This window comes from Daphnia magna, linkage group LG7 (genome assembly GCF_020631705.1).
Source record: "Daphnia magna isolate NIES linkage group LG7, ASM2063170v1.1, whole genome shotgun sequence".
NCBI classification, from domain to species: domain Eukaryota; kingdom Metazoa; phylum Arthropoda; class Branchiopoda; order Diplostraca; family Daphniidae; genus Daphnia; species Daphnia magna.
This window is the reverse complement of record NC_059188.1, coordinates 11,488,859-11,510,334: the sequence shown is the minus strand read 5'-3', so window position 1 is coordinate 11,510,334 and position 21,476 is coordinate 11,488,859. Positions and strand designations below refer to the sequence as shown.

The 21,476-nt window shown below is 43.5% G+C and overlaps 1 protein-coding gene across 1 annotated transcript in view; it reads left to right on the top strand.

The window, feature by feature from the left end:
* The first annotated feature begins 3,069 nt into the window (after nucleotides 1–3,069).
* Nucleotides 3,070–21,476, top strand: part of LOC116926383 (unconventional myosin-XV) — a 31,668-nt gene continuing 13,261 nt past the window's right edge. The window contains 32 exon segments of the mRNA XM_045177271.1: nucleotides 3,070–3,722; nucleotides 4,166–4,285; nucleotides 10,730–10,818; nucleotides 10,952–11,015; nucleotides 11,160–11,269; nucleotides 11,789–12,124; nucleotides 12,245–12,422; nucleotides 12,698–12,821; nucleotides 13,023–13,177; nucleotides 13,320–13,405; nucleotides 13,496–13,601; nucleotides 13,675–13,809; nucleotides 13,907–14,104; nucleotides 14,178–14,267; nucleotides 14,332–14,489; nucleotides 14,557–15,493; nucleotides 15,566–15,924; nucleotides 16,029–16,198; nucleotides 16,299–16,606; nucleotides 16,990–17,163; nucleotides 17,417–17,556; nucleotides 17,639–17,728; nucleotides 17,821–17,922; nucleotides 17,990–18,172; nucleotides 18,174–18,309; nucleotides 18,381–18,801; nucleotides 19,030–19,182; nucleotides 19,680–19,861; nucleotides 20,176–20,358; nucleotides 20,541–20,729; nucleotides 20,983–21,054; nucleotides 21,194–21,409. Coding sequence (XP_045033206.1) covers nucleotides 3,111–3,722; nucleotides 4,166–4,285; nucleotides 10,730–10,818; nucleotides 10,952–11,015; nucleotides 11,160–11,269; nucleotides 11,789–12,124; nucleotides 12,245–12,422; nucleotides 12,698–12,821; nucleotides 13,023–13,177; nucleotides 13,320–13,405; nucleotides 13,496–13,601; nucleotides 13,675–13,809; nucleotides 13,907–14,104; nucleotides 14,178–14,267; nucleotides 14,332–14,489; nucleotides 14,557–15,493; nucleotides 15,566–15,924; nucleotides 16,029–16,198; nucleotides 16,299–16,606; nucleotides 16,990–17,163; nucleotides 17,417–17,556; nucleotides 17,639–17,728; nucleotides 17,821–17,922; nucleotides 17,990–18,172; nucleotides 18,174–18,309; nucleotides 18,381–18,801; nucleotides 19,030–19,182; nucleotides 19,680–19,861; nucleotides 20,176–20,358; nucleotides 20,541–20,729; nucleotides 20,983–21,054; nucleotides 21,194–21,409 — 6,576 coding nt within the window. The 5' untranslated portion in view covers nucleotides 3,070–3,110.

Sequence of the window (21,476 nt, the reverse complement as noted above, 5' to 3'; positions counted from 1 at the left end):
GAGACATCCGGCCCATTGCCTTCCGTGTTACTCTCGCAATAAGTTCGGTCAATATATTTTTGTTGTTGTTGTTTCTTCCGGGGGTAAAATATCGGTGTGCAGAAGTCAGAAAAACCATTAACGCTCCTGGCTGTATCGAGTGGTCGCCTCTCCCTCAGGTGTTGTGCTTTTCTATTTTTCCTTTTCTTTCTTGTACTGACTGCAAGGAAAGAAGAAAAAAAAAACACATTTTCATTTGTAATAATGAAGTGAGCCCGCAGCTCTTTTTCCGTTACCAGCGATCAATACGAGAATGTAATAAAACAAAAAAGAGAGAGAGAGAGAACGTACGCACACACACGAAATGTTATTGTAATTTTTTTTTTGTGGGAGGGTCTATCACGTTGGAAATCGTGCGTGTGATATTCTATGACGAACTGAAATGAAAGAAGAAAAAAAGGAAAACATTTGTGAAATGGAATGCCCCGTTGCAGTGATTTAGTTTACTTCAATTACAAGTGAAATGCCTCACACGTGTGCCGTTTGAAACCTGTTTTTTGGCATTGACTAAATGCCAAACTTGTTACGTCACGTCTATTAGTTTCCAACCAAAAAAAAAAAAGGGGGGCAAGTGGTGAAAGTAAAATTACTATTCGAAAATTGAAAAAAAAAAACGTGGCATTTTGTCGATGAGGTAATTTTGCAACCAGTTAAATCCTTTTAACTGAAATTGATGTGTTCTATCAAACGAATGTGATTAAATAGTCAATCCTTTAACTGACCGTTTGTGTTTTGTTTCTTCCCTATTTGATCATTCCTACAGGGGACGATGACGAAGCCCTAAAGGTGTGTCGTTACGTTGTTGCGGTGGCGGCGGTGGTCTGTACGTGAGACGGAACTCCTGCTGCTTCGCAATTTTTGAAAAGCCGGCCCTCTTTTTTTTTTTTTTTCCCTTATCCGATCGTCTACTGTCCATCCGGTGTCTTGGGGGCGTTCTTCGTTTCTCCCGCGTGAATAGGAGACACATTCCAAAATGGCCGCCACCAAGGTCAATCTCGAAAAGGTAAGACCCATTACGCTAGTCTTCCTCGCCTGCCTTTGAAATTGTTTATTTTGATTTGGTGATGTGCGATGTTGTTGTCGATAAACAAATGCCGGGCATTCATATCACTACGAGTGCCTTCTTTGGCCGTTAGATGGCGCGCAGGTAGTTTAGTCAATCGTTTTCTTTCAGGGGCCGGATTTTTGTTTATTCAAAACGGACACGTTCGTGCGTTCGTTCAACAGGAACGAACGACGCTGATCGTCGCTATTATGTCGTCACGCGTTTGTTTGTTTTCTTTCATGATGGGGAGGAAAACATTCCTCTTCTACCGGTTGCCGATATCTCGACGGTGACATCTTCTCACTCGATTGTCCTAAAAGAAGTTCCCACAAGTTGAACGTTCTCTGTATTATTTGATTTCTCGTGTGCGGTTGGCAAGACGGACAAAATGCAAAGAGGTAAATAACATTGCCACCGGGCAGTGATTTTTTTAAGTGGCAACGTTCGAAGTTGAATACGAGACGTCCACTTTAAAATAAAAAATAGTTAATGGGAGTGGACTCAGGCTGGCCGAATTGCGGCCACTGACAAAAACCGCGCTCGATTGATAGGCTCCGTTATTCAACCGTTCCAGCCTCTTAATTTTTTTTTTTTTCATTTTCTCCAAAACACGCGCGCAACAATGGAGACACAATTTTTTCAATTGGAAATTTCTTTTTTTTTTCCGGTCATTTCAACTGATACACTAGAAAAGAAACGGAATCAAATGAGTGCGCGGTTGACGATTTCTAGCATTTTCGTGTGTGTGTGGAGACATTACGTGGCTAGAAATGTTTTCATCACGCGAATTTGATGCTGCCCTGTCCGAAATGCGGACGGGGGGGTTTCACGTTCACGCTCGGTTGAATAAACGCGTCTCATTCTCATTTTTGTAGCGCCGGCTATCGTGAATCGTAATGGTAAAAATATTAAAAACGAAGAATGAGAAGTCGTGAAAATGGATATCGTTGCTATACATTGTGGCAACACCTGTTCTTTCCACCTCGACTCTGGAATAACACCGGCCCCAACATATCTAGAAGGGGACATTCTTTTTCATCCTTTTTATTGTAATAGTTCCCTTGAGTCATCTTGGACTATGTTTTTATGTTTTTCTTTCTCGTCTGTCCTTTTCTTGTTTTTTTTTAAATAGGCAAATACTCTTTTGGATGAATGTGTCGTAGATTGAAATGGAACTGGAAGGGCGAGTTGAGCTAACATATTCCAGGGCGCATTGACCATCAGTTTTTGGTCATTTGAACTTTAAATTCTTTTGAATCCCACCTTGAACAAAAAGCTTAAATTTGACTTTTGGAGGCCACCAAATGAATGTCGCGCTCATGTCCGGAGGAATAATAATAATAATAATAATAATAAATAAAGCTATACACAACACCCACCAAAAAAAACACACAAACAACAGTAGTTAACTAGCTAGCGTGTGTGGTTTTTATTTTTGCCCCCTTTTCTTTCTTTTTCGCGGTTTGTTCATCCTCGTGTCTATACGGTTTGAATTCAATGGTCCGGTCAGTGACATTGAACCAACGGCTTTTGTACACGCGCTATGTAGAACGCCTTATACACACGTATCTTATATCTCCTCCTGTATACACGTTATCTCCTGATATTTAAACAAAAAAAAAAAACGTGTGGGAGAAGTGTGAGGAACAAGAAGAAGAAGAAGAAGAAAATTATTATTATTTAAAAGAAAAAACCTTGTTTTTGTTTGCCCAGGAGGGAAAAATGTGAGATCGATTCAATTGAGACCGGGGCTGCTGTAGTGTCTGTTACGCTCGTTGCTACTCGTTTTTTTTCTTTCTTTTTCTGGTCATCTCGTCACGGTCTGCATTTTAATATTTTTCCGAGTTTTTTTTTCTTTTTTTTCTTTCTTTATTTCTACCCCGACGTTTGTACTTGGTCGATGGAACCAAGCATTCGGATTCTGGTGACCAATCTGGCCGGTTGTGTGCGCGTGTTTTCCTATTGTGTGCCGTGTTGTGTTTGCGAATGAACGACACAACCTGCAGATTTCCGGGTGGATTAAATGATGGAGCGTTCGGAGAAGAACGAACGTGTGCCACCTCAGCGTCGGATGAGTTTTAATTACAAATGGGACGTTCAACAGCAAAGTGCTTCCGTTAGTTTCTCGAGTTTTGGTTTGACATTTAAACGGCCGCTGGATTTATTGGATGAATCGTTTGAGCGTTCCGACGGATCGGCTCCCGTGTCGCTCATCCACCTCAGTCAGGGCCAAGTTTATGCAAGACAGGATCTGATTGACGCCCAACAACGGGCGACGCTGGGCGACCGTGAGAAATGCCATCATTTTTCAATCGGCGAATTCTTTTGTCCCAAGTTAACGCGCGGTCAGTCCGAACGGCGGCGGACGGAGGCCGATCCGTTGGATTTTCCATTATCGTCCGGCAGTTACGTTGATAGTGGCACGGTCCGTTTAACGGAGAAGCGGCGATTCGATCCGCTATTATTGGAGGATTACGCCGACCAGCAATACTGGCAAAGGCAGAGGCAATTTCCCGTACGACACCGACCTCTGCCCAACGCGCCATCGTCGGCAGTCGATGACCAAGGCAGCAATTTCGATGCCACGCAAGACAGGGACGTCGACGAGGAATACTTTCACTCGCGCCACCTCACTCTGGTTGTTAACATACCCTATCCGTTTCGGCCAGCTGGGCCTCTTTTTTTTTTGTTGTTGTTGTTGCTGCTGCGTGTGTGTGTGCAATACCCGTGGCATGACCGCCGCGATATTTCGAAAGTTAATGATCAGACCAAAGTTCTTTTTTTTTTTCTGTTCTTTGGAATCCTTTTGTGGCGAACGTTTTTGTTTCTCCAAGTTTTTTTTTTTTCTTTTTTGAAGGGTTTGCTTTGTTTTGTTTTATGATGGAATTTTGATTTGCCAGCAGCTGTTGTGTTATGGTAGATTAAGAAGCGTGCGTAATTGCAGCACATGGGCGTGGGGTTCGTTTCTGTTCAAAATTTAGAATCAGTTTCTGTGTTCGTCGATGTTTGTGGGATGCACGTTGGCTCATTAAAATTCGTGTTTTCGCTTGATTAAAAAATGATTTTTTTTTTATTTGTCAGGGAGAAATGGTGTGGTTCGATCCGTGTAATCTTGGATATATGCTACCTGGCGTCGTGACCGAGTATCACCGATCAGCTCAAGTGGTGACCATCCAATCAGCAGCCAGTCCATCTAATAAGGTAAGATTCGAATTGATTTCGCCTTTATGATTAGAAGAAACGCTGTTTAGCGGTTGCGTTTGAACAAGCGTTTTTGCGTGCGTGATTTCCTTGCTTGTTGTTCACTTCCGCCACGCTAGATGGCAGGACGGCCGTGACTTGTCCCTTTTTTTTTCTCTCTCTCGCTTTGAAATCCAAAGTAACTGGTGGTCGCAGAACGACTATCAGTGTTAAAAGGAAAAGAAGAAGACGGGAATAATGTATGAGAAGAGAAAGGTAAGAAAGGGATGAATTGCTTGAAAACAGTCGAAAAAGGAAAAGGAGGTCACGGCGTGTGTTGTTGACCCCTGCCTCAACATTCACGCTGACTTGTCAATTGGCTATTTATCGGGGAGGGGGGAGGGAGGAAATGAGAATGACCGCGATTTTCCCTTCCGCCGCTCGTAAATAACAACAATAAAAAACAAAACAAATCGCTGACCAATGGCCAGTGGTGCTGGCCAACGACTTCACAACTTCATTGCCATCACGCTCACGGTCCAAGTTCAAAATGATGTGTATTTATATGAGCAGAACTCGACACACCTGAGTCTTCCATCTCATTTTTTTTTAAATGATCGTTTTATTGCCGATTTGCACGTTATTAGTATTTCTTTTTCTGTTTCTCTTTTGTTTCTTTTAAAGATTATTATTATTCGAATATCGCGTGCTGTTTTCTCGATTAACTCGCGCATAATTCTGGCCATTTTTATCGTTCTTCGCGTTTGACAACGCTCAGGAAATGCGGACAGGTATAGGAAGAGACTCGGGGGGTGTTTAGGAGTATCTCAACCGTCTCCACTGTCCCGTCTGATAGCGGCTGAATCTGCTTTGAAAAATCTTATCGATTTCTAAGAGAAACATGTAGCAGCTCTCACAAATCCGTGGCAGTCAAAACAGCTAAAGAGATGTCGAATAGCTTTTGTGTTATCCAATGCTAATGTTGTTTATTCTTTCTTAGTTTTCTTTTTTTTTTTAAATGTTTCGGGACTAAAGGAGAGAGAGAGAGATTTATGACTGGAGGAGCTTTTTCGGACGGGCCAACTGGGTCGTCAATCCGCTCCGGGGAAGAATATTCCTTTTTTTTTTCCTTTTTGTTTCTTTTTATGTTCACGTACGTACACATTCCATAGTCATATACCTTATTTTTCTTTTCTTTCACGACGTTCGAAGAAGAAAATATTTTTCATTCCAAATGGTTTTAGAGGTCCGAATCGAGCAGCAGACGACACATTTTCTCGTGTGTGTCTGTGTTTGCTGGTTTCAAAGTTCACGTGTGTCGAAATGCCGTAAAGTCGTTTTCTTTTGCGTCGACGTATTTAAATATTCGGTGGTTAAATTTGGTTTTCCATGACAAAAAAACAAAACAAAAATAAAACGGTGGCCGTGTATTTTTGTTTTCGGCCGAGCTAACAAAAGGGAGATAGAGAGAGAAATCTGTGCCGCGTCTTTCACCTGTAGACGCGTACTTGATCATCGTTATAGAATGCACCTCCGTTGCGTTGTTACCCCCCTCCGTCTTTCTTTTTTCCAAAATGTTCGTCGTTTTTCTTCCTGTCGGGATTTAAAAGAAAGGAAACAAAAAAAAATGAGACTAGCTTCTTATTAGTTACTTGATTTTGTTTTTTCATTTTTTGGCGGGGTCTTACACGCGCTGGATGTCTCTCTACTTTCTTTGGAGTTTATTTCAGTGCCAATAAGGAAAACAAAACCGAAAATCTTTGGCGTTTCACTTCGCCGTTCCTTATTAGATTATTCTACAGTATTGCACGCCGCCTCTTGTAAATCAATTGCGGGTTTCGTTTTTTTTTTGTTGATAGTGTCCTGAGAAAAATTCCGGTTGATGACAAAGTCTTTTTTTTTTTTAAATTAAATTTCGTCCTTGGTCACACACACAAAAAAAGAGAAAATTCGCGTTTCCAAGTCTTTTGAAAATTGAATAATAATGTTGGCGAGAAGGGAGTTCTCTTCTGGCTCAGCGTGGATGTACATTAGCTACTACTTTCCACACACGCACAATAGACCGTCGGTATTTTATTTTTCTTCTTTTAACGAGTTTTTTTTTCTTTTGGTGGATGTCCGCCTTCAGCTCTGAAAAACTTTCGCCCGGCCGAAGCAACCAGTCGAGAAAAAGAGAAGGAAATGGATGTCTAATGGAAGTGTGTAAGCCAGCGAAAAGATCGGACTTTAATAGCCGAACGCGGCACTAGTTGCAGTGCAGTTGCGTGAGGTCGGAAGATGGAGCGCTGTCTGGCAAATGTCAGAATGGCTGCTGTGGCGGAATGAAACAGCCGAACGGGGTCGATTAATGCAGGCCGTTAAATAAAAAAAAAAAAAGAGAGAGAAAGTCGATAAAAAAAAAGAAAAGAAAATCGTGAAATTATCGATTGAACATTATTATTTTTTTCGGCTGAGGATGATTATGTGTGTTGATTATCAGCTTAACTTGATTCCCTTGTTTGTGCGTTGCGTTCTTTTGTTTGTGTTTATCGCAACGTTTTTTTTTTTTGTTTTGGTGACGTCGTAATTGTTTGGAGAAAAATTCTCATGGAGCCAAACTGAAAATAGAAACGGAAGAGCGCGGGAATTTTTAAAAAAGAAATGGAAATGAAAGAGACTTTTTTTTTGTTTTGAACAGAACCAAAGTGTTGAAATGCGCTTTTCACCGCTTGCGGGGCGCAGGGAATTATGTATTACACCTACAATGTACAACTTGCGTCATTATTTTCTCCTTTCACTGTGCAATGATTGGGAAGATGCAAATTGCCCGAAACTACAAAACAAAAAAACAAAACAATCTGAAATACAAGAGCAACAAAACAAAACAAAATAAATAAAAACCACGAAATGGCAAACGACAGAAAAAGAAAAAACAAAAACAACCGCCGCTATATCCTGACAGTTTTCTTTCTCGGTTGTTGTAGTATAACGGTCAACCAGAAGATTAATTGCGCATACAATCCCTTTTTTTTTTTATTTATTTTTCTTTTCATGCTTGCCAAACGACAATGTAGCAACGTACACGGGATATAACTGTTGCAAACCCCCACTTTTTTAAATATTTTGTTTGCCCACACAAATGACCCACTCGACGCATTGTGTACACAAAGTGCGACGTCGTTCTATTCCGCCAAATGTTTGTTGTATCAATGAAAAAAAAAGGAAGATCCGCCACCTCAATTTTTGTTTTTCTTTCTTCTTCTTTTGCGTTCTGGTCAACTGAGCGGAACATCGGACGCAACTTACCATATTCCGCCTAGCGGCAATGTTTAAAATTCAGTCTCGCATCAAGACACGGATTGGAAAAAAAACAAAACAAACCAAAACAAACAGTGAAACGAGTGAGAAAAAGAGAGAGAGAAGGAAACGATGAAGAGAAAGGGAGATTCCTTTTTATTTTTGATGGACAAACCTTATAGGATATCATAGTTTTCGTGCCATTTATATTTTATTCAATTTTTCCTGTGGGGATTTCTTAAAAAAAAAAAAAAACTCTGATGGAGTAACAAAAAACAACAGAGAGAGAGAGAGAGGAGGTCTTTTCCGTTAGACCTTCTCTTTCTTGACTGGAGGCGGTCGTCTACTCGATGGCCATTTTCTCCTTGAGCTGTGGCAGAAGAGAGCGCGCGTGCCCTGCTTACCTGCTCACCTGCTCTTGACAGTAACTCGCCAACCGAGCAGGTGACAGGTTGTGTGTTAACAAGCTCCGGCTGGATGGAAGAGAAGGTTTTTATTTGTTCGACTAAAGAACAAAATTAAAAAAAACAAACAAACATCCAGTGCGGATTGCCTCCGTATTGTGGGAGCGTGTCTGTCGTGGATAGTTGGAAACAGTTTGAAACAAAATGAAGAACGTTAGTGTCGATCGGCAAAGCGATTCCATCGGAACGGGGCCGGAAGACGTGACTTCATCTTCGCAATCTTCGCCCCGCTCTTCCGTCACATCCAGCGATAGTTTACTGGCCTTAGGTGAGCTGGCGTTGGATGGGAACAGGAGTGATGAGACGGCCTCTTTATCTTCTCCGACCGTGTTGGAAGTGTCGGTCGATCAGTCGCCATCCGGCATCGCTAATGGCAGAATCCGTCACGGCAAAACGTTACCCATCTTTCCGGGATATCTTCATGAAACAAATCAGCCGTGGACGGCGTCTGTCGTCCGTGTCCAACACGCCGGACGGCGATCGTTCGCTGGAGAAGAAGAATCCCAGTAAGAAGAAGCGCAAAAAGAAGAAAAAGGATAAGACGGGCGGCACTGGATGCGCTGGATGGCTGGAAAAGAAGAAGAAACGCAAGAATTCTTCTGGAGAAACTACGGGCGCTTCGTTTAGCAGCAGCGCAGAGAGTTCTAATGAATCGAGTGATCAGCCTCCGCCCTTGGTCACGCCACGGGAGATGCAAGAAAAAGTAGTGGAGGAGCAAGAAGAGGAGGATGACGAGCAAACGCAGTACGCCACCGGCTCTGTTCGAGGCGGAGGAACGTACACAAAACGGCCGACTAGCTGGACGCATGTAGATGACCTCGACGTTGATAGTCTTCATTTGAGTGATCCTATGATGATCCGGATTGCATCACTTGCCCGTTTAGCTCTGGATGTCTTGATAAGAAACGTAAGCTGCACCTACTCCGCTTGTCCGTTTCTACCCCCTTTTTTTTAAATTTTCGTGCTCATCCCACGCTCCCGTCGCAATTGTTTTGAGGTTGTCGGCAGGTTGTGGTGTAGCCGGACCAACCGGGCAGTCCCGTTTTTTGTTCTAGAGCGTGACAAGGACTTTTTTTTTTGAAGAGAAAAAGTCAGGTTGCTCTAATTCACACATAACATCCGTTAAGAGCCTCTTGCACAGTCAGGGGTAATAGTATAGTTTCAACAATTTATTGAATTTTCTGAGTCCTCCCCCTCGACAGTCCCACGAATGGACAAAAGAAAATGTTTTCATGTTAGGAAAACTGAATTTTAGTTTTTTTCTTTTTTGTTTTGCGCAGCTTTCCGAAGAATTGTTTTCATTTTGTTCTTTACCAAGAATCGGAATTGATTGAAACTGGTGCGAACCAACAGCGAGTGTTACCTTACTGTTGAAGGCCGTCTACTTTTTTGTTTTGTTTTTGAGTATTCAATGTTAAATGATGTCCGATTTGGTGACGGAGAGAGACATTTCTAGTAGCCCAATCTCTGGATAGAAAAAAAAAAACCCAAAGAGAGGCGACGTAGAAAAAAGCATCGGTTAAAAGTCGGATTAAATATTCCATACATGTCGCACACTTTCAGATATGTTCTTTCGAGTCGGTACTGTTTTGGAGCGTGGAAGGTCGATATAATGTGCGTTGCTCGAAGAAGAAAGGAAACGGGGTCACGCTCCATTTCGGCTCGTTTGAATGTTGTTTTCACGGCATCCAGCAGGCCAGTCGCGTTCACATTGTAACGAGCTGTTTGGAGTATTAACTTAGTATTTTATTGGCCCACCCGTTGGCCGAGACTGCTCTGACCGCAACAATAACAGGTGGAATGTTGGAAGATAAGTCTTTCATGCAATTTATAAACTTCACGGGGTAGAATAAAGACGGAATTGCTTAGTGTGTGGAAGTCACGCCGGCAATTCTTTTTCCTCTTTCTTGATGGACGGTTAGATCCAGACCGGCGTGTCTCGAAATGGGATCGCCTTTTTTTTCTTTCTATTTCATACAGAAACATTTTCCATCCATTAAAATTCTTTATTTTTTTAAAGTTATGGCACGACATACTGTGTCGATATTGCCCAATTGAATATTTCTATTTCAATCAACTAAAAAAAAAACCCAACTGGATAACTGCACGTTTTTTTTCGAACTCCAACTAAAGAGAACCTGTGAAATAAGAACCAGGTCAATCAGATCTGCATTTTCATATTTCCAAGACCCCCCGAATAAAAAAACAAAACAAACGACATTGAAAACGGATAAGAAGGAGTTATTGCTATTTGATTCGTAAACCAATCCAGTTTTCTTTTGATGACAAGTTTTTTTTTTCATGGCTGGCCTCCAAAAAAAACAAAACGTTGAAAAGAAAAAGGGGGTACAACAAAAATGCCACAACTCGATTGGTAGTGAGTTTTTCACGAATTTGAAAAAAAAACTCGTTTTAAATCGTCCCGCCTCTGCACGTAGACGCTGCAAAGAATTGAATGAGTTTTTTAAATGTTCGAATCGATATTTCAGTAACCGTGAAAACCGAGCATGTTTATTTCTTTTCCTTGTGGTTCTGCTCGTTAATTTGATTGTTAATATCTTGGTGGTTTTCATCTTTATTATTTTTTTTTTGTAGCTTTTAAATTATTTACTGCTAAATAAGCGTTAAAAAAAAAATGTGTTAACAATTGAGCTGATGACAACTAATGCGCTATTGCTTCATCTGATTTCTATTGATGCTAACGTTGTGCGTCTTTTTATTGCAGCCGCAGACGTTCACGCTGACCAACTTGAGCAGTCTGAAGAGACGAGAAGAACTGGGGAAAGATGGTGTCGAGGACATGATCGCCATTTCGTAAGTTCTTTTCTTTTTTCTTACTAATTTCATTGTACCGTTTTTTCTGTGTGTTCGAAACATCGTTGCGAATACGACTTAATAACCGACATCGAATCCGGTTTTTTCTTCATTATCTTTTTCTACTTGAAAGGGACTTGAATGAAGCCTCGCTGCTGTGGAATCTCAAAGTCCGTTATGACGCACAAAACATTTACGTAAGTGAGACATTTCAATAATAAAATAGAATGATACACACTCCTATCTCTGTCCTTTTAATTTTTTGATTCTTTGAATTCGAAATAAGTTATTTCCAATTTGTTTAAAACGGAATTCGAAATCTTTCTGTTCGATTACAACAGACTTACACTGGAAACATCCTCGTCTCCGTCAACCCGTACAAGATGTTCGACATCTACGGATTGGACATGGTGAAGAAATACGAGAACCAGATTCTCGGCACTTTACCACCGTGAGTTTCTTCTACTTATCTATTTATTTGTTTTTGGCTTTATTGGTTAAACAAAAAATGGTGTGTGGTATTGTTCCTCAGCTGTCGGCTGTTGTTAGCTACGTTTCAATGAATGGCTGACCACATTCCTTCCAAAATAAAAATCTGGCCGGACTTGAAGGGGAAAATAAACCTAACTGTAAGCGTAACAAATACAAAACCAGTATTTGTAGACCGCGCAACAGCCAACCGCGTTGCCCGAATTCTATTATCTCCTGCTCGAAAGTCAGAACGGATGAGAGTCGAGGTCGAACAGCAACATTTTTTTGCTTGTATGTCTTCGTCTATGAAAAACAAATCCTTCCCCCCCCCCCAAAAAAGGAAGGATTTCATTTTAAAAAATCAAAAATCAAATCAAATCAAACCAGTTATTTGACACACAAAACCCACCCTTGAAAGAAGAAAGACTCCAACGTGCCAGTTACTTTGTTTTTGTTTTAAATAGATAATTCAAGTTTTGTTTCTCGTCTTTACGTTCAGGCACCTGTTCGCCATTGGCTCGGCAGCTTATGGCCGGATGATCAGCCGGGATGTTCCGGGCGGAGAGCCACAGGTGGTCATCATCAGCGGCGAGAGCGGAGCGGGCAAAACGGAGGCTACCAAACTCATCATGCAATACCTGGCCGCTGTGAACAACAGCAAAGTGCCCGGTGGGAGCTCCTCGTCGGCGGGATCGGCTTCTCGCTCATCATCGTCCCTCGTTACGGAACAAATCCTGGAAGCTTCGCCGCTGCTCGAAAGCTTCGGCAACGCCACGACGGTGCGCAACGACAACTCGTCGCGCTTCGGCAAATACACGCAAATCTTTTTTAGAAAGTAAATCATCCGCTTGTAAATTTCGCACCAACGTAAACAATTTGTATACGTGGGAATTAAGTTTCAATTCTGAGAAAAAAAAAGAGAAGGAACTAATCGATCGTCATTTTCGTGATGTAGTGGAGCGATAGCCGGTGCCAAAATCACGGAATACCTGCTGGAAAAATCGCGGATCGTGACTCACGCAGCCGACGAGCGCAACTACCACGTCTTTTACGAGATGCTCAAGGGTTTACGTCCAGAAGAGAAGGAACGCTATGGACTAACGGCTGCCGACAACTATTTCTACCTGAACCAGGTACGTTTGGGGGAAGAAAGACGCGACCCTCGCAAAAAAAAAATGGAGCACGCGCATCAAAGTCAACAGCGAAAACCACTTGAGAATTCCTTTCAAGTCGTTTCTGAGAAAGAAAAAACGGGTTGAACAAGAAGCGACCACCGTTATAACTAGAGTCTCAGAGTCATGATGGCAAAATTACTCGCCACTTATTGTTTCCTGCTACCTTTTTTTTAAAATGTATTTTTGTGGAGAAATGAATGTTTCTAAAAATAAAAATATGGAACGCTTTTTAGGGAGGCCATTGCGAGAGCGCCACCAAGCACGACGGTCAAGATTTCAAGACGCTTTTGTCGGCTATGCAAATTCTCGGCTTCAACGCCGAAGAACAGGACGTCATCTTCAGGATTTTGGCTTCCGGTATTGTTGTGTTTTTCAGTTCGTGTTGTCCTTTTTCTATCCTGGAATTCGAGTGGCACCATTCTTGCCGTCACGACCGGGCCCGGCTGACTCTTTGTTGCCCCCTCGCATCCAAGCGGATGAAAGTCGTCAAGATCTCACATTTAATCATCATCTATTTATTTAATTTTTTTATGATACTCTTCATCTGGAACACCAAAGTGCTCCATCTGGGCAACGTCTTTTTCCATCGCGAAGCGCTCAAGCACGGCCAGGAAGGCGTGAAGATGGGCTCGGATGTTGAAGTGCGTTGGGTGAGCCACCTGCTCCAACTGCGCATGGACGGCATCGTCGCAGCTCTCACCACCAAAACCACCGTACGTAGCTCCTGATTTGATAAGCCCTCTATCGCATCAACTTTCTCTTATAGTTTCACCTGTACAATGATCGTCTCCCTCCCTCTCTCTTTATTTATTTTCATTGAATCTCACGTGCACGTCACAAATTCGGCTGCAACAGGAGGCCCGCAACGAGAAACTTCACACACCTTTGAATATTGATCAAGCCCTTGATGCTCGAGATGCCATAGCTAAAGCTCTCTACAGGTATAGGAGTGGTATTATATTATTTGATTGGAGCGTTCCAGGCAATTGCGCTATGGAATATAAAACTGTATGTAACTCTCTTGCGCGTAGTTCGCTGTTCGGATGGCTGGTGAATCGCGTCAATTCGATCGTAAACAAGGGCGAGAGATCGACGTCTATCAACATCCTTGATATCTTCGGCTTCGAAGATTTCCCCGTAAGTTTTCTCTTTTCAGTTCAAGTGGAAATTGATTATTGATTGAATGTGATTTGAATTATGGAACGCGCAGGAAAATAGCTTCGAACAGCTGTGCATTAATTACGCCAACGAGAACTTGCAGTTCTACTTTAACAAGCACATTTTCAAGCTGGAACAACAAGAATATGCAAAAGAACGTATCCAGTGGCAGACCATCACTTTCACCGTAAGAAATGAAGGGTGGCATGTGTCATTGTTGTTGTTCTGTCTGTTTCACACGTTACTGACGTTTCTCTTTCTCTTTGGCAACGACTGGAACAAAGGATAATCAACCCGTGATTAACTTGATCGCCAAGAAACCCATTGGCGTTTTGCATCTATTGGATGACGAATCCAACTTCCCCAAGGCGACTGATGCCTCTTTCCTGGAGAAATGCCACTACAACCACGCTCTCAACGAGCTCTACTTTCGACCGAGAATGTCTTCGATGGAATTCGGAATCAAACATTACGCTGGACAGGTCCGTAGGCTTCTTTTTTTTCCTCATTCAAAATGGATAAAGAGTGCCCAGTCAATTGCTATTTGCCTTCCAGGTCTGGTATAATGCCGATGGCTTTTTGGACAAGAATCGTGACACACTACGACCTGACGTTGTCGATTTGCTAATCAGCAGTCGAATCCAGGTGATATTTGATTAATCAAACGACAACTAGAAAGGGGTTAATTCAAACAATTTGTTATTCTCAGATGTTATCGAGAATGTTCCAGGAAATGAAAAAAAGCCACGAATCGAGCAAGGTGCTTAATCGAGGCGATGGCCGATTTGTCACCATGAAACCTAGAACGGCCACAGTCGCTGCCCGTTTTCACGATTCGCTCCAGGCTTTGCTCGAATCCATGTCCAAGTAAAATCTACAAGTTTATGATTTCAACCTAGTGACATTTGTAATTCTTGTTGAATGCCTTTCGCAGATGCAATCCCTGGTTTGTTCGCTGTTTGAAACCCAACAGGGAAAAGTTGCCCATGAGCTTCGACCTTCCCGTGGTGCTGGAACAGCTGCGTTACACCGGGATGTTGGAAACGATTCGCATCCGCAAAACGGGCTACCCCGTTCGCATGAAATTCCATCAATTCATCGAACGCTATCGCTGTTTGCTGACGAGACGCGAACGACGCAATTTGGCCCGTAGTCAAAATCCGCCGGGTCCAGACGTTTGCCGCATTATGCTGGACAGACACGCCCAGGGTGATCAATTCCAGCTGGGCACCAGCAAAGTGTTTATGCGTGAAGCAGTCGAACAGCAAATCGAACGTAAGCGATTGGATCAAATGCGCGATGCAGCCATCAAGATCCAGCGGGCCGTACGGACCCATCAGTTGAGGAAGGACTTCCTCATTCAACGACGAAGTGCGGTGGTGATCCAGGCGTGGGTCCGTCGCTATCAGGCCCGCAAAAGATTCAACACGATCCGAAGAGGTGTGATCCTTGCCCAGGCTCAATTCCGAGCTACTCGTCAACGACGACTGTACAAGGAACTGAGACAAGAGTTGCAACGGAGAGAGGCTGAACGCGTGACAGCTCGTGAATTCAGCATCAAACAGCAGCAGCAGCAGCAGCAACAACAGCAGCAAAATCAGCACAACCAACAAATCCAGCCGCAACAAAATCCTCGTTCCATCGCCAACGATTTGGAACGCGAAGCTAAAGCCCTGGCTGGATTCAATCATTTGGAGATTCCGGCTGAATTGGCTTTCATTTACAGCAAACTGGACGACTGGCAGCCCATCCATTCTGAACGAAACGTCGTTAAAGTTGTGGGAGCCGTTCCATCGTCCGACCGTGAACGCGAACTGCCTGACGATTTGGACCATCACGCCTTCACTAAATTCACCAGCATTTACTTTAAGGTTCCATCTAATTTGTTACTTAACATTTTCTTGAATGATTCAATTTCATTACCGTTTATTTCCTCGTTTCAGTCTCATTTGTGGGGCTCAAAGAAAGATCCCATTCAAACGCCTTTACTACCCAAGAATTCCGAGGCGGACACGGCCGATTCGCTGGCCATCTTCAAGCTGATTCTCCGTTTCGCCAACGGCCCTAACGCCGGCTCAGTCAATGGCAATCAAGCGCAATGGAAACGCGAAATGGCGTTGGGAAATTACATCGTTCACAAAGGCATCGTTCGTGAACAGTTGCGCGATGAAATCTACTGTCAAATTTGCAACCAGACATGGCGCAATGAAGACCCTCAAGCCGTGGCACGATGCTGGTATCTGATGGCCAACTGCCTGTCAGCCTTCCCGCCTTCTCCCGTCCTCTACAAATACCTGCTCAAGTATATCAGCTGACGCCATTTTTGCTTCTGTTCCCTTTTATGTTTTGTTTGTCCACTTTGCACGTTGAAGCTTCAATTTTGCCCAAATCTCGTTTGACGCAAAGGTACGTGTCTGATCACGCTTACGATGGATATCGGGCCATCTGCCAGCAGAAATTGATGCACTCCTATGCACTGGATCCGCCTCTTGCCCGAGCTTATCCACCAACGGTGATGGAATGGAAGGCAAACCGCAAATGCGTCAATATGGCGCTCGAAGCCCGCTACCCTGACGGTATTCATTACGGAACTGCATATCGATAATTACGGTTCATCAGGGGAAACTAACTTTTCGGTGGTTAATGATTTGTTTTTTTATTTTGCACTGGGAATAGATGAGAGTCGACATGCAGGTGTGGAGTCTTGGTCAACAGCTGAGAGTGTTGCTTCGCTGCTGATGCGAGCCAGAGGCTTAGAAGGCAGCGAGGCAGAAGGGTGGACAGTGAGCATGGCTCAAGACGACGAGTTTTTCGATCTGAACGGCCAGGATTTCGTGTTGGACGTTGTTGCCGAACTGGAGACGCCACCGGCCTTCCCGATCCATAAAGGTGGACATTTCCTGAATTCTCGGAATGAAAACGAATCGCCTTATGCTCACGGACAATCGCGGACACCCAATGGAATGTCACCATCGCGAAATGGGGTAAGTGTTCATTTTCGGCAACAATCTTCGTAGTAGAATAACTACCGATAGTGACCCTATGATTTGTCAACTTATTGAGACTACGTAGACGTTGATTATCTACTGAAAATTAACCTCAGTTTTCACCCTAATTTTACGTACGCCATTTTCTCCTTTGACCCGTCCTTCAGTGCACGTTTTTTCTCCTCTTCCCGAACCTAACAAATGACGAGACGCCTCACGCATTACGACTTACCACGTTAATTTTTTTCCAGTATAATATGAGAGAAAAAAAGAAAAAAAAAAGCTTTCTGTTCTGTATTTTCTGCCTTTGTGTCTGTCCACAATCCAAAATAACACCCGGCTTATTGTCGTCCTATTGACGCCCTGCGCCGTCCAACCAGCAGCAACGGAATTCAAAGAGACAAGGCCGTGCGCAATCGTCGTACGCCGTGCACCGCGATGAGCCCGGTCGGCGCAGTTCGGGTGCCATCATCGGTGGCAAGCGTTTCTTCAAGAGCGAACAGAACCGCTCCCAGGCCAAAATGAGTCGCAGTTTGGATAACCTTCTCCACGTTGTGAGTCTCTCGACTAATCAAATGAGAACATAAAACAAAAATCCCTTTCATCACATCGTCATAAAATTCTGGAATTTAAACAATCTAGCCGCTTTTTTCCTGTTCCAGCTATTCGCTTTCCACCGCTCCGTGTTGCACGTTTGATTTCTTTAGTATTTGCATGCACGTCTCCTAACCAAATTCGTAGATGTCTCGGGTACATTGAATATCAAGATGGCGGGATTCCCTAATTATTCGTCTGAATGTATTTTAGGAATCGGGTAACGAGGCTGAGATGACCAGTAAAATGGGTTTGTCACGCAGCAGACTCAACGACAGGTACCGCTCAATGGACAAGCTCAAGGCAAGCAACAGGAGTTTGCTAGTCCAACGCTCGGAGAGCCACCGTCACAGGTGAGTAGAAGCAATCCAGTTTGAGTTGATCACCCTGTTTAATTGTGAAATGAAATGTTCGCTTCTTTTCAATCACTTCCAGTGCTGGTGGGCATCACCCGAGACCTGCCACAGCTGGTGGAGAAGCTGAGTGGAGTAAACTGGGACTGAGCAGCAGCGCACTCAACAGCAGGTAACGTGACGTTGCAATTTGATTTTCATCCGAAACAAATAGGTGGAACACGAGAACGCAATAACAAGTTAATCATTCGCGCAACGTGTTAGATATTTTAGCCAACAGAATCTGAAAGCTGGAGTTAGGGCAACAGATAGCGACTCGTCCGAGCCGGACGAGAAACCAAGACGAAAGAAGTCGTCCAGCTCGAGGTAAACAAGATTTTTTAATGAACAATTTCTTTTTGAAATGATCGTTGAATACAATTCTCAATTACAGATCTAACGGCAACACGCCATCTAAGAGAAAAGGCGGACGAAATGCAGATGAACGGACGGATGGAGGAGACTCTGACACAGGGGAGGACAATGGCTCTGATCTAGACAATTGTCGCCAACCCGCCAAGACGGAAGAGTATTACAACGGCCGAAACAATGGCCGATTCATCAAAGCTCCGCCACCACAAGCTAACGGCAAAAAGGGCAAAGGGGCCGTCCACAGTTCGAGGGCCTACATCGAGACCCGTAACGCTTCCGAATCGAAAGAACAATTGGCTAAATCTTCGGCCATGTCTGACACAAGTGAAACGGTTTCACTCAGTAAGTTTTGAAAGCCCTTCGCACATTTAACGTTGGCACCAAAACCAAGTTTCAAAACATTTTGTTTGCAGCGTCTGCACGTGCGTCGAGTTCGTGTTCCATCGCAGTCGTCGGACGTGGATCAATATTTGGATGATTTGTTTATGCCCGTCTTGGACGGCAATATCGACGAGTATTCCGATGCCCGATCGTTGGCCGCCTCCATCAAAGGAGGCCGTGTCAAACGGAACGAGCCTGCCGATGCGTCTGATTTCGTCGACAGCATCATCGCCAACATCCGACCGGATGAAGATTTGAATGGAGCAGATGACGTGATTTCATTGGCCGCAGCCATTCAGGGCGGTGGCAAAGGTTTGAAGGATCCCGGACAAAATTATTCGAGCCCGTCTCGCGAGCCGGCCTTCCAGCCGATTGGCGTCAACATCGGCACTCCGCAGCAATCGCTCGGTCTTATGTCACCCTCGCCACTATTGATGCCGGGATTCTTTGGAGGTAGGGACAGATTAGACGGACAATTTTTTAACTCTGGGCGTAGTACTAACGCTCACATATTTGCAATTCGTGAATGAATACCAGTTAACTCGAATCATGTAATGATTATGCATATCTCAATGACGATTGTAAAACAGCCACACACAAAAAAAAAGGATCAGTGTACTGATCTCCTTCTTCCAACTGTCCTTTTTTGTTTCTCTCTTTCTTTGTCTGTATGTGATCCAGCTTACGCTGGGCTGCCTTTCCCTATGCCAGATCCGGGACTCAAGTACTTCAACGAGATTGCTTCGGTCCAGCAACAACAGAGCTCGCCCATGCAGCCTTTCTCTTTCCCCTACACCACCAGTAGTCCTCTACCTTTCTTTCAATTGCCTTCAGGTAAACATTTCAAAAAGAAATGGCTAAATTATAGAGAGAGAGGGGGCCAAACAAGAAAATGGGCCAACTAGAAACAGATTTTTTGTACCTCGAAAATGAATCATTTGCCAAGCAAAAACATCGTTCCAGTGACCACATCACGACTTTTGTTTTGTTTTTTCCTTTTACGTTTTTAATGTTTTTTTTTTTGTTTTTTTCGTTCATTACAAATGGACTAGAAATGATGGAAGAAAAAACGTCCACGACTTTAAATGACTTAATTAGAAGCGTTTTACTTGAACTAACGGCCTGAAAAAGAAAGGCGGGCACTTAACCACTTCTGTAGTTCGTTGTGACTTTGTTTTTTTATTATTTTCGACTAAATGGACAGCATCAATTTTAATTTAATGAACGACTGAATTTTATTTTAACGCCACGCCCCACTCTCGGCTTTTAAAAAGATAGAAAGGAATCATCTTTTTTTTTTTTTTTTTAATTTCACTTTTAAATTGATTTAGGATTTCCATCGATGGGAGCCCCCAATTCATCAAACAGCGGTGGGCCGGCTAGTGGCATGGATCACGCTTCAATGCAACAAAACCTGAGCCGAGCTTTCCTGCAATCGGCCGTCGCTCAGAACATGCAAATTCAGCAGCAATTGATGGCCCAAAATCAAGCTCTCCAGCAGCTCCTCAATACGGTACTTAAATCATCAGATACCAGTAGATCAAACTTCAATAGCCTTTAGAAATTTCACACATTTCCAATCTTTGTAGCTCTCGACTTAGTTATTTATTTGCACGCATTTTTCATCCTATTTTTTATTTTTATTTTTATCATTATTATTCTCTCTTTCTTTTCCTGGAACGTCTTCGTTGCTTTTCTCTTGTCTCCTTTTCTTCTTTCCCTCCGTTTCCCCTTGTTTTTGGATTCTCTCTCTCTCTTTCCGTTTGGTCTATCGGACACGTCCCGCCCTCCTGGACATTTGTTAAATGACCGTCTTGCATGAGCCAGCCGGCCCTACTCCACCCATCACCACTACCACCTTCTACCGTTACTTCTACTCCTCTGATTATGACCGTTTCGCCCACGTCTCCCGCCTTGATGCATGTCTCCTCCACCACGTCAAAGGCTCGTCCGGACGGTAAATGGCGGCCAGCAAAGAAGGAAGCTGGTCATGATGAGGATAACGAGCAGGTGAAATCTTTCTGCCAACCAAAACGAAACAAAAAAAAAAAGAAATGAAAATGATTGCGCTTGTTGAGAATGTGAAATATATCGTAGGAACAAAACAAAACAAAACACGAGTCCGACGTTACGGACTGTGACCATGGAACGGTAGCGCAATGGGAATGTTAAACGTCTTATTTCATTTCCAGAGCGGCAGTCGAACAGTCGACATCCAAGACGATTCCGATCTTTGGCGCATCGAGGGGCCCTCAACGGCGCTGGCCAGGAGCAGTTCACGCGGTCAAGGTGATCAAGTACCCGCTCCCATTTTGCCAAAATCACGCAGGGAATCGGGACTACCTGTTCTTGAAGCGCGTCAGTCGTTTTCGCGCAAGCAGGTACAGCAGTGATTCACTTGTTTTTTCTTTTTCTTCTTCTTCTTCTTTTAATTCCCCCTTACCAATAAGAGTTGGGTAGTTTTGACCTGGGTAAGGCCACGCGTCTGCTGTGTGGATGTATTGCCTGGTTGCGGTGACGTGTTTCCTTATACCATTTGAATTCCCCACGCCACACATTTTTGCACTTTGCATGACATTTCGTTTGTTTGTTTGTTTTTTTTGTGTTTTGTTTTTCACATTCGGATGTGCACAGTCAAGCGACAAGACACCCGACTATGTTTCTGCACGCAAATTGAGCCTGAGTCACGAACCGACTGTTTTCAAGGTGAGTTTAAATTGCAGGTGGTTCTGGGTTTTTTTTTTTGATTTCCGCCCAGGAAACGCTGGATGAAAGATGTTTGGGAAAATAATTTTTTCATTTGATGGGATCAAACTTTTAATGTTCTTAAACGAATTTGAAATAGGGGGCTCCACCTCCACCACCGCCACCTTTGCCGCCCGAGCCGATCTTCGGCGATCCGAACGCATCACATCATTTGATGGACACTTATGGACGGGCCAAAACTGTCCGTATCGGCAAGTGGCGATGGCCACCAGCTCGTACTGATGACGATCCGGCCGCTCCTCAGCTCACCGGAAGCTTCCTCGAGTTCAAAATGCAACAGAATCAACGGAGAAGGGTATTCAGAATTTGTAATTCTTAAAAAAACAAAATTTAATCAAATAAATAATAACAATTCTCCGGAT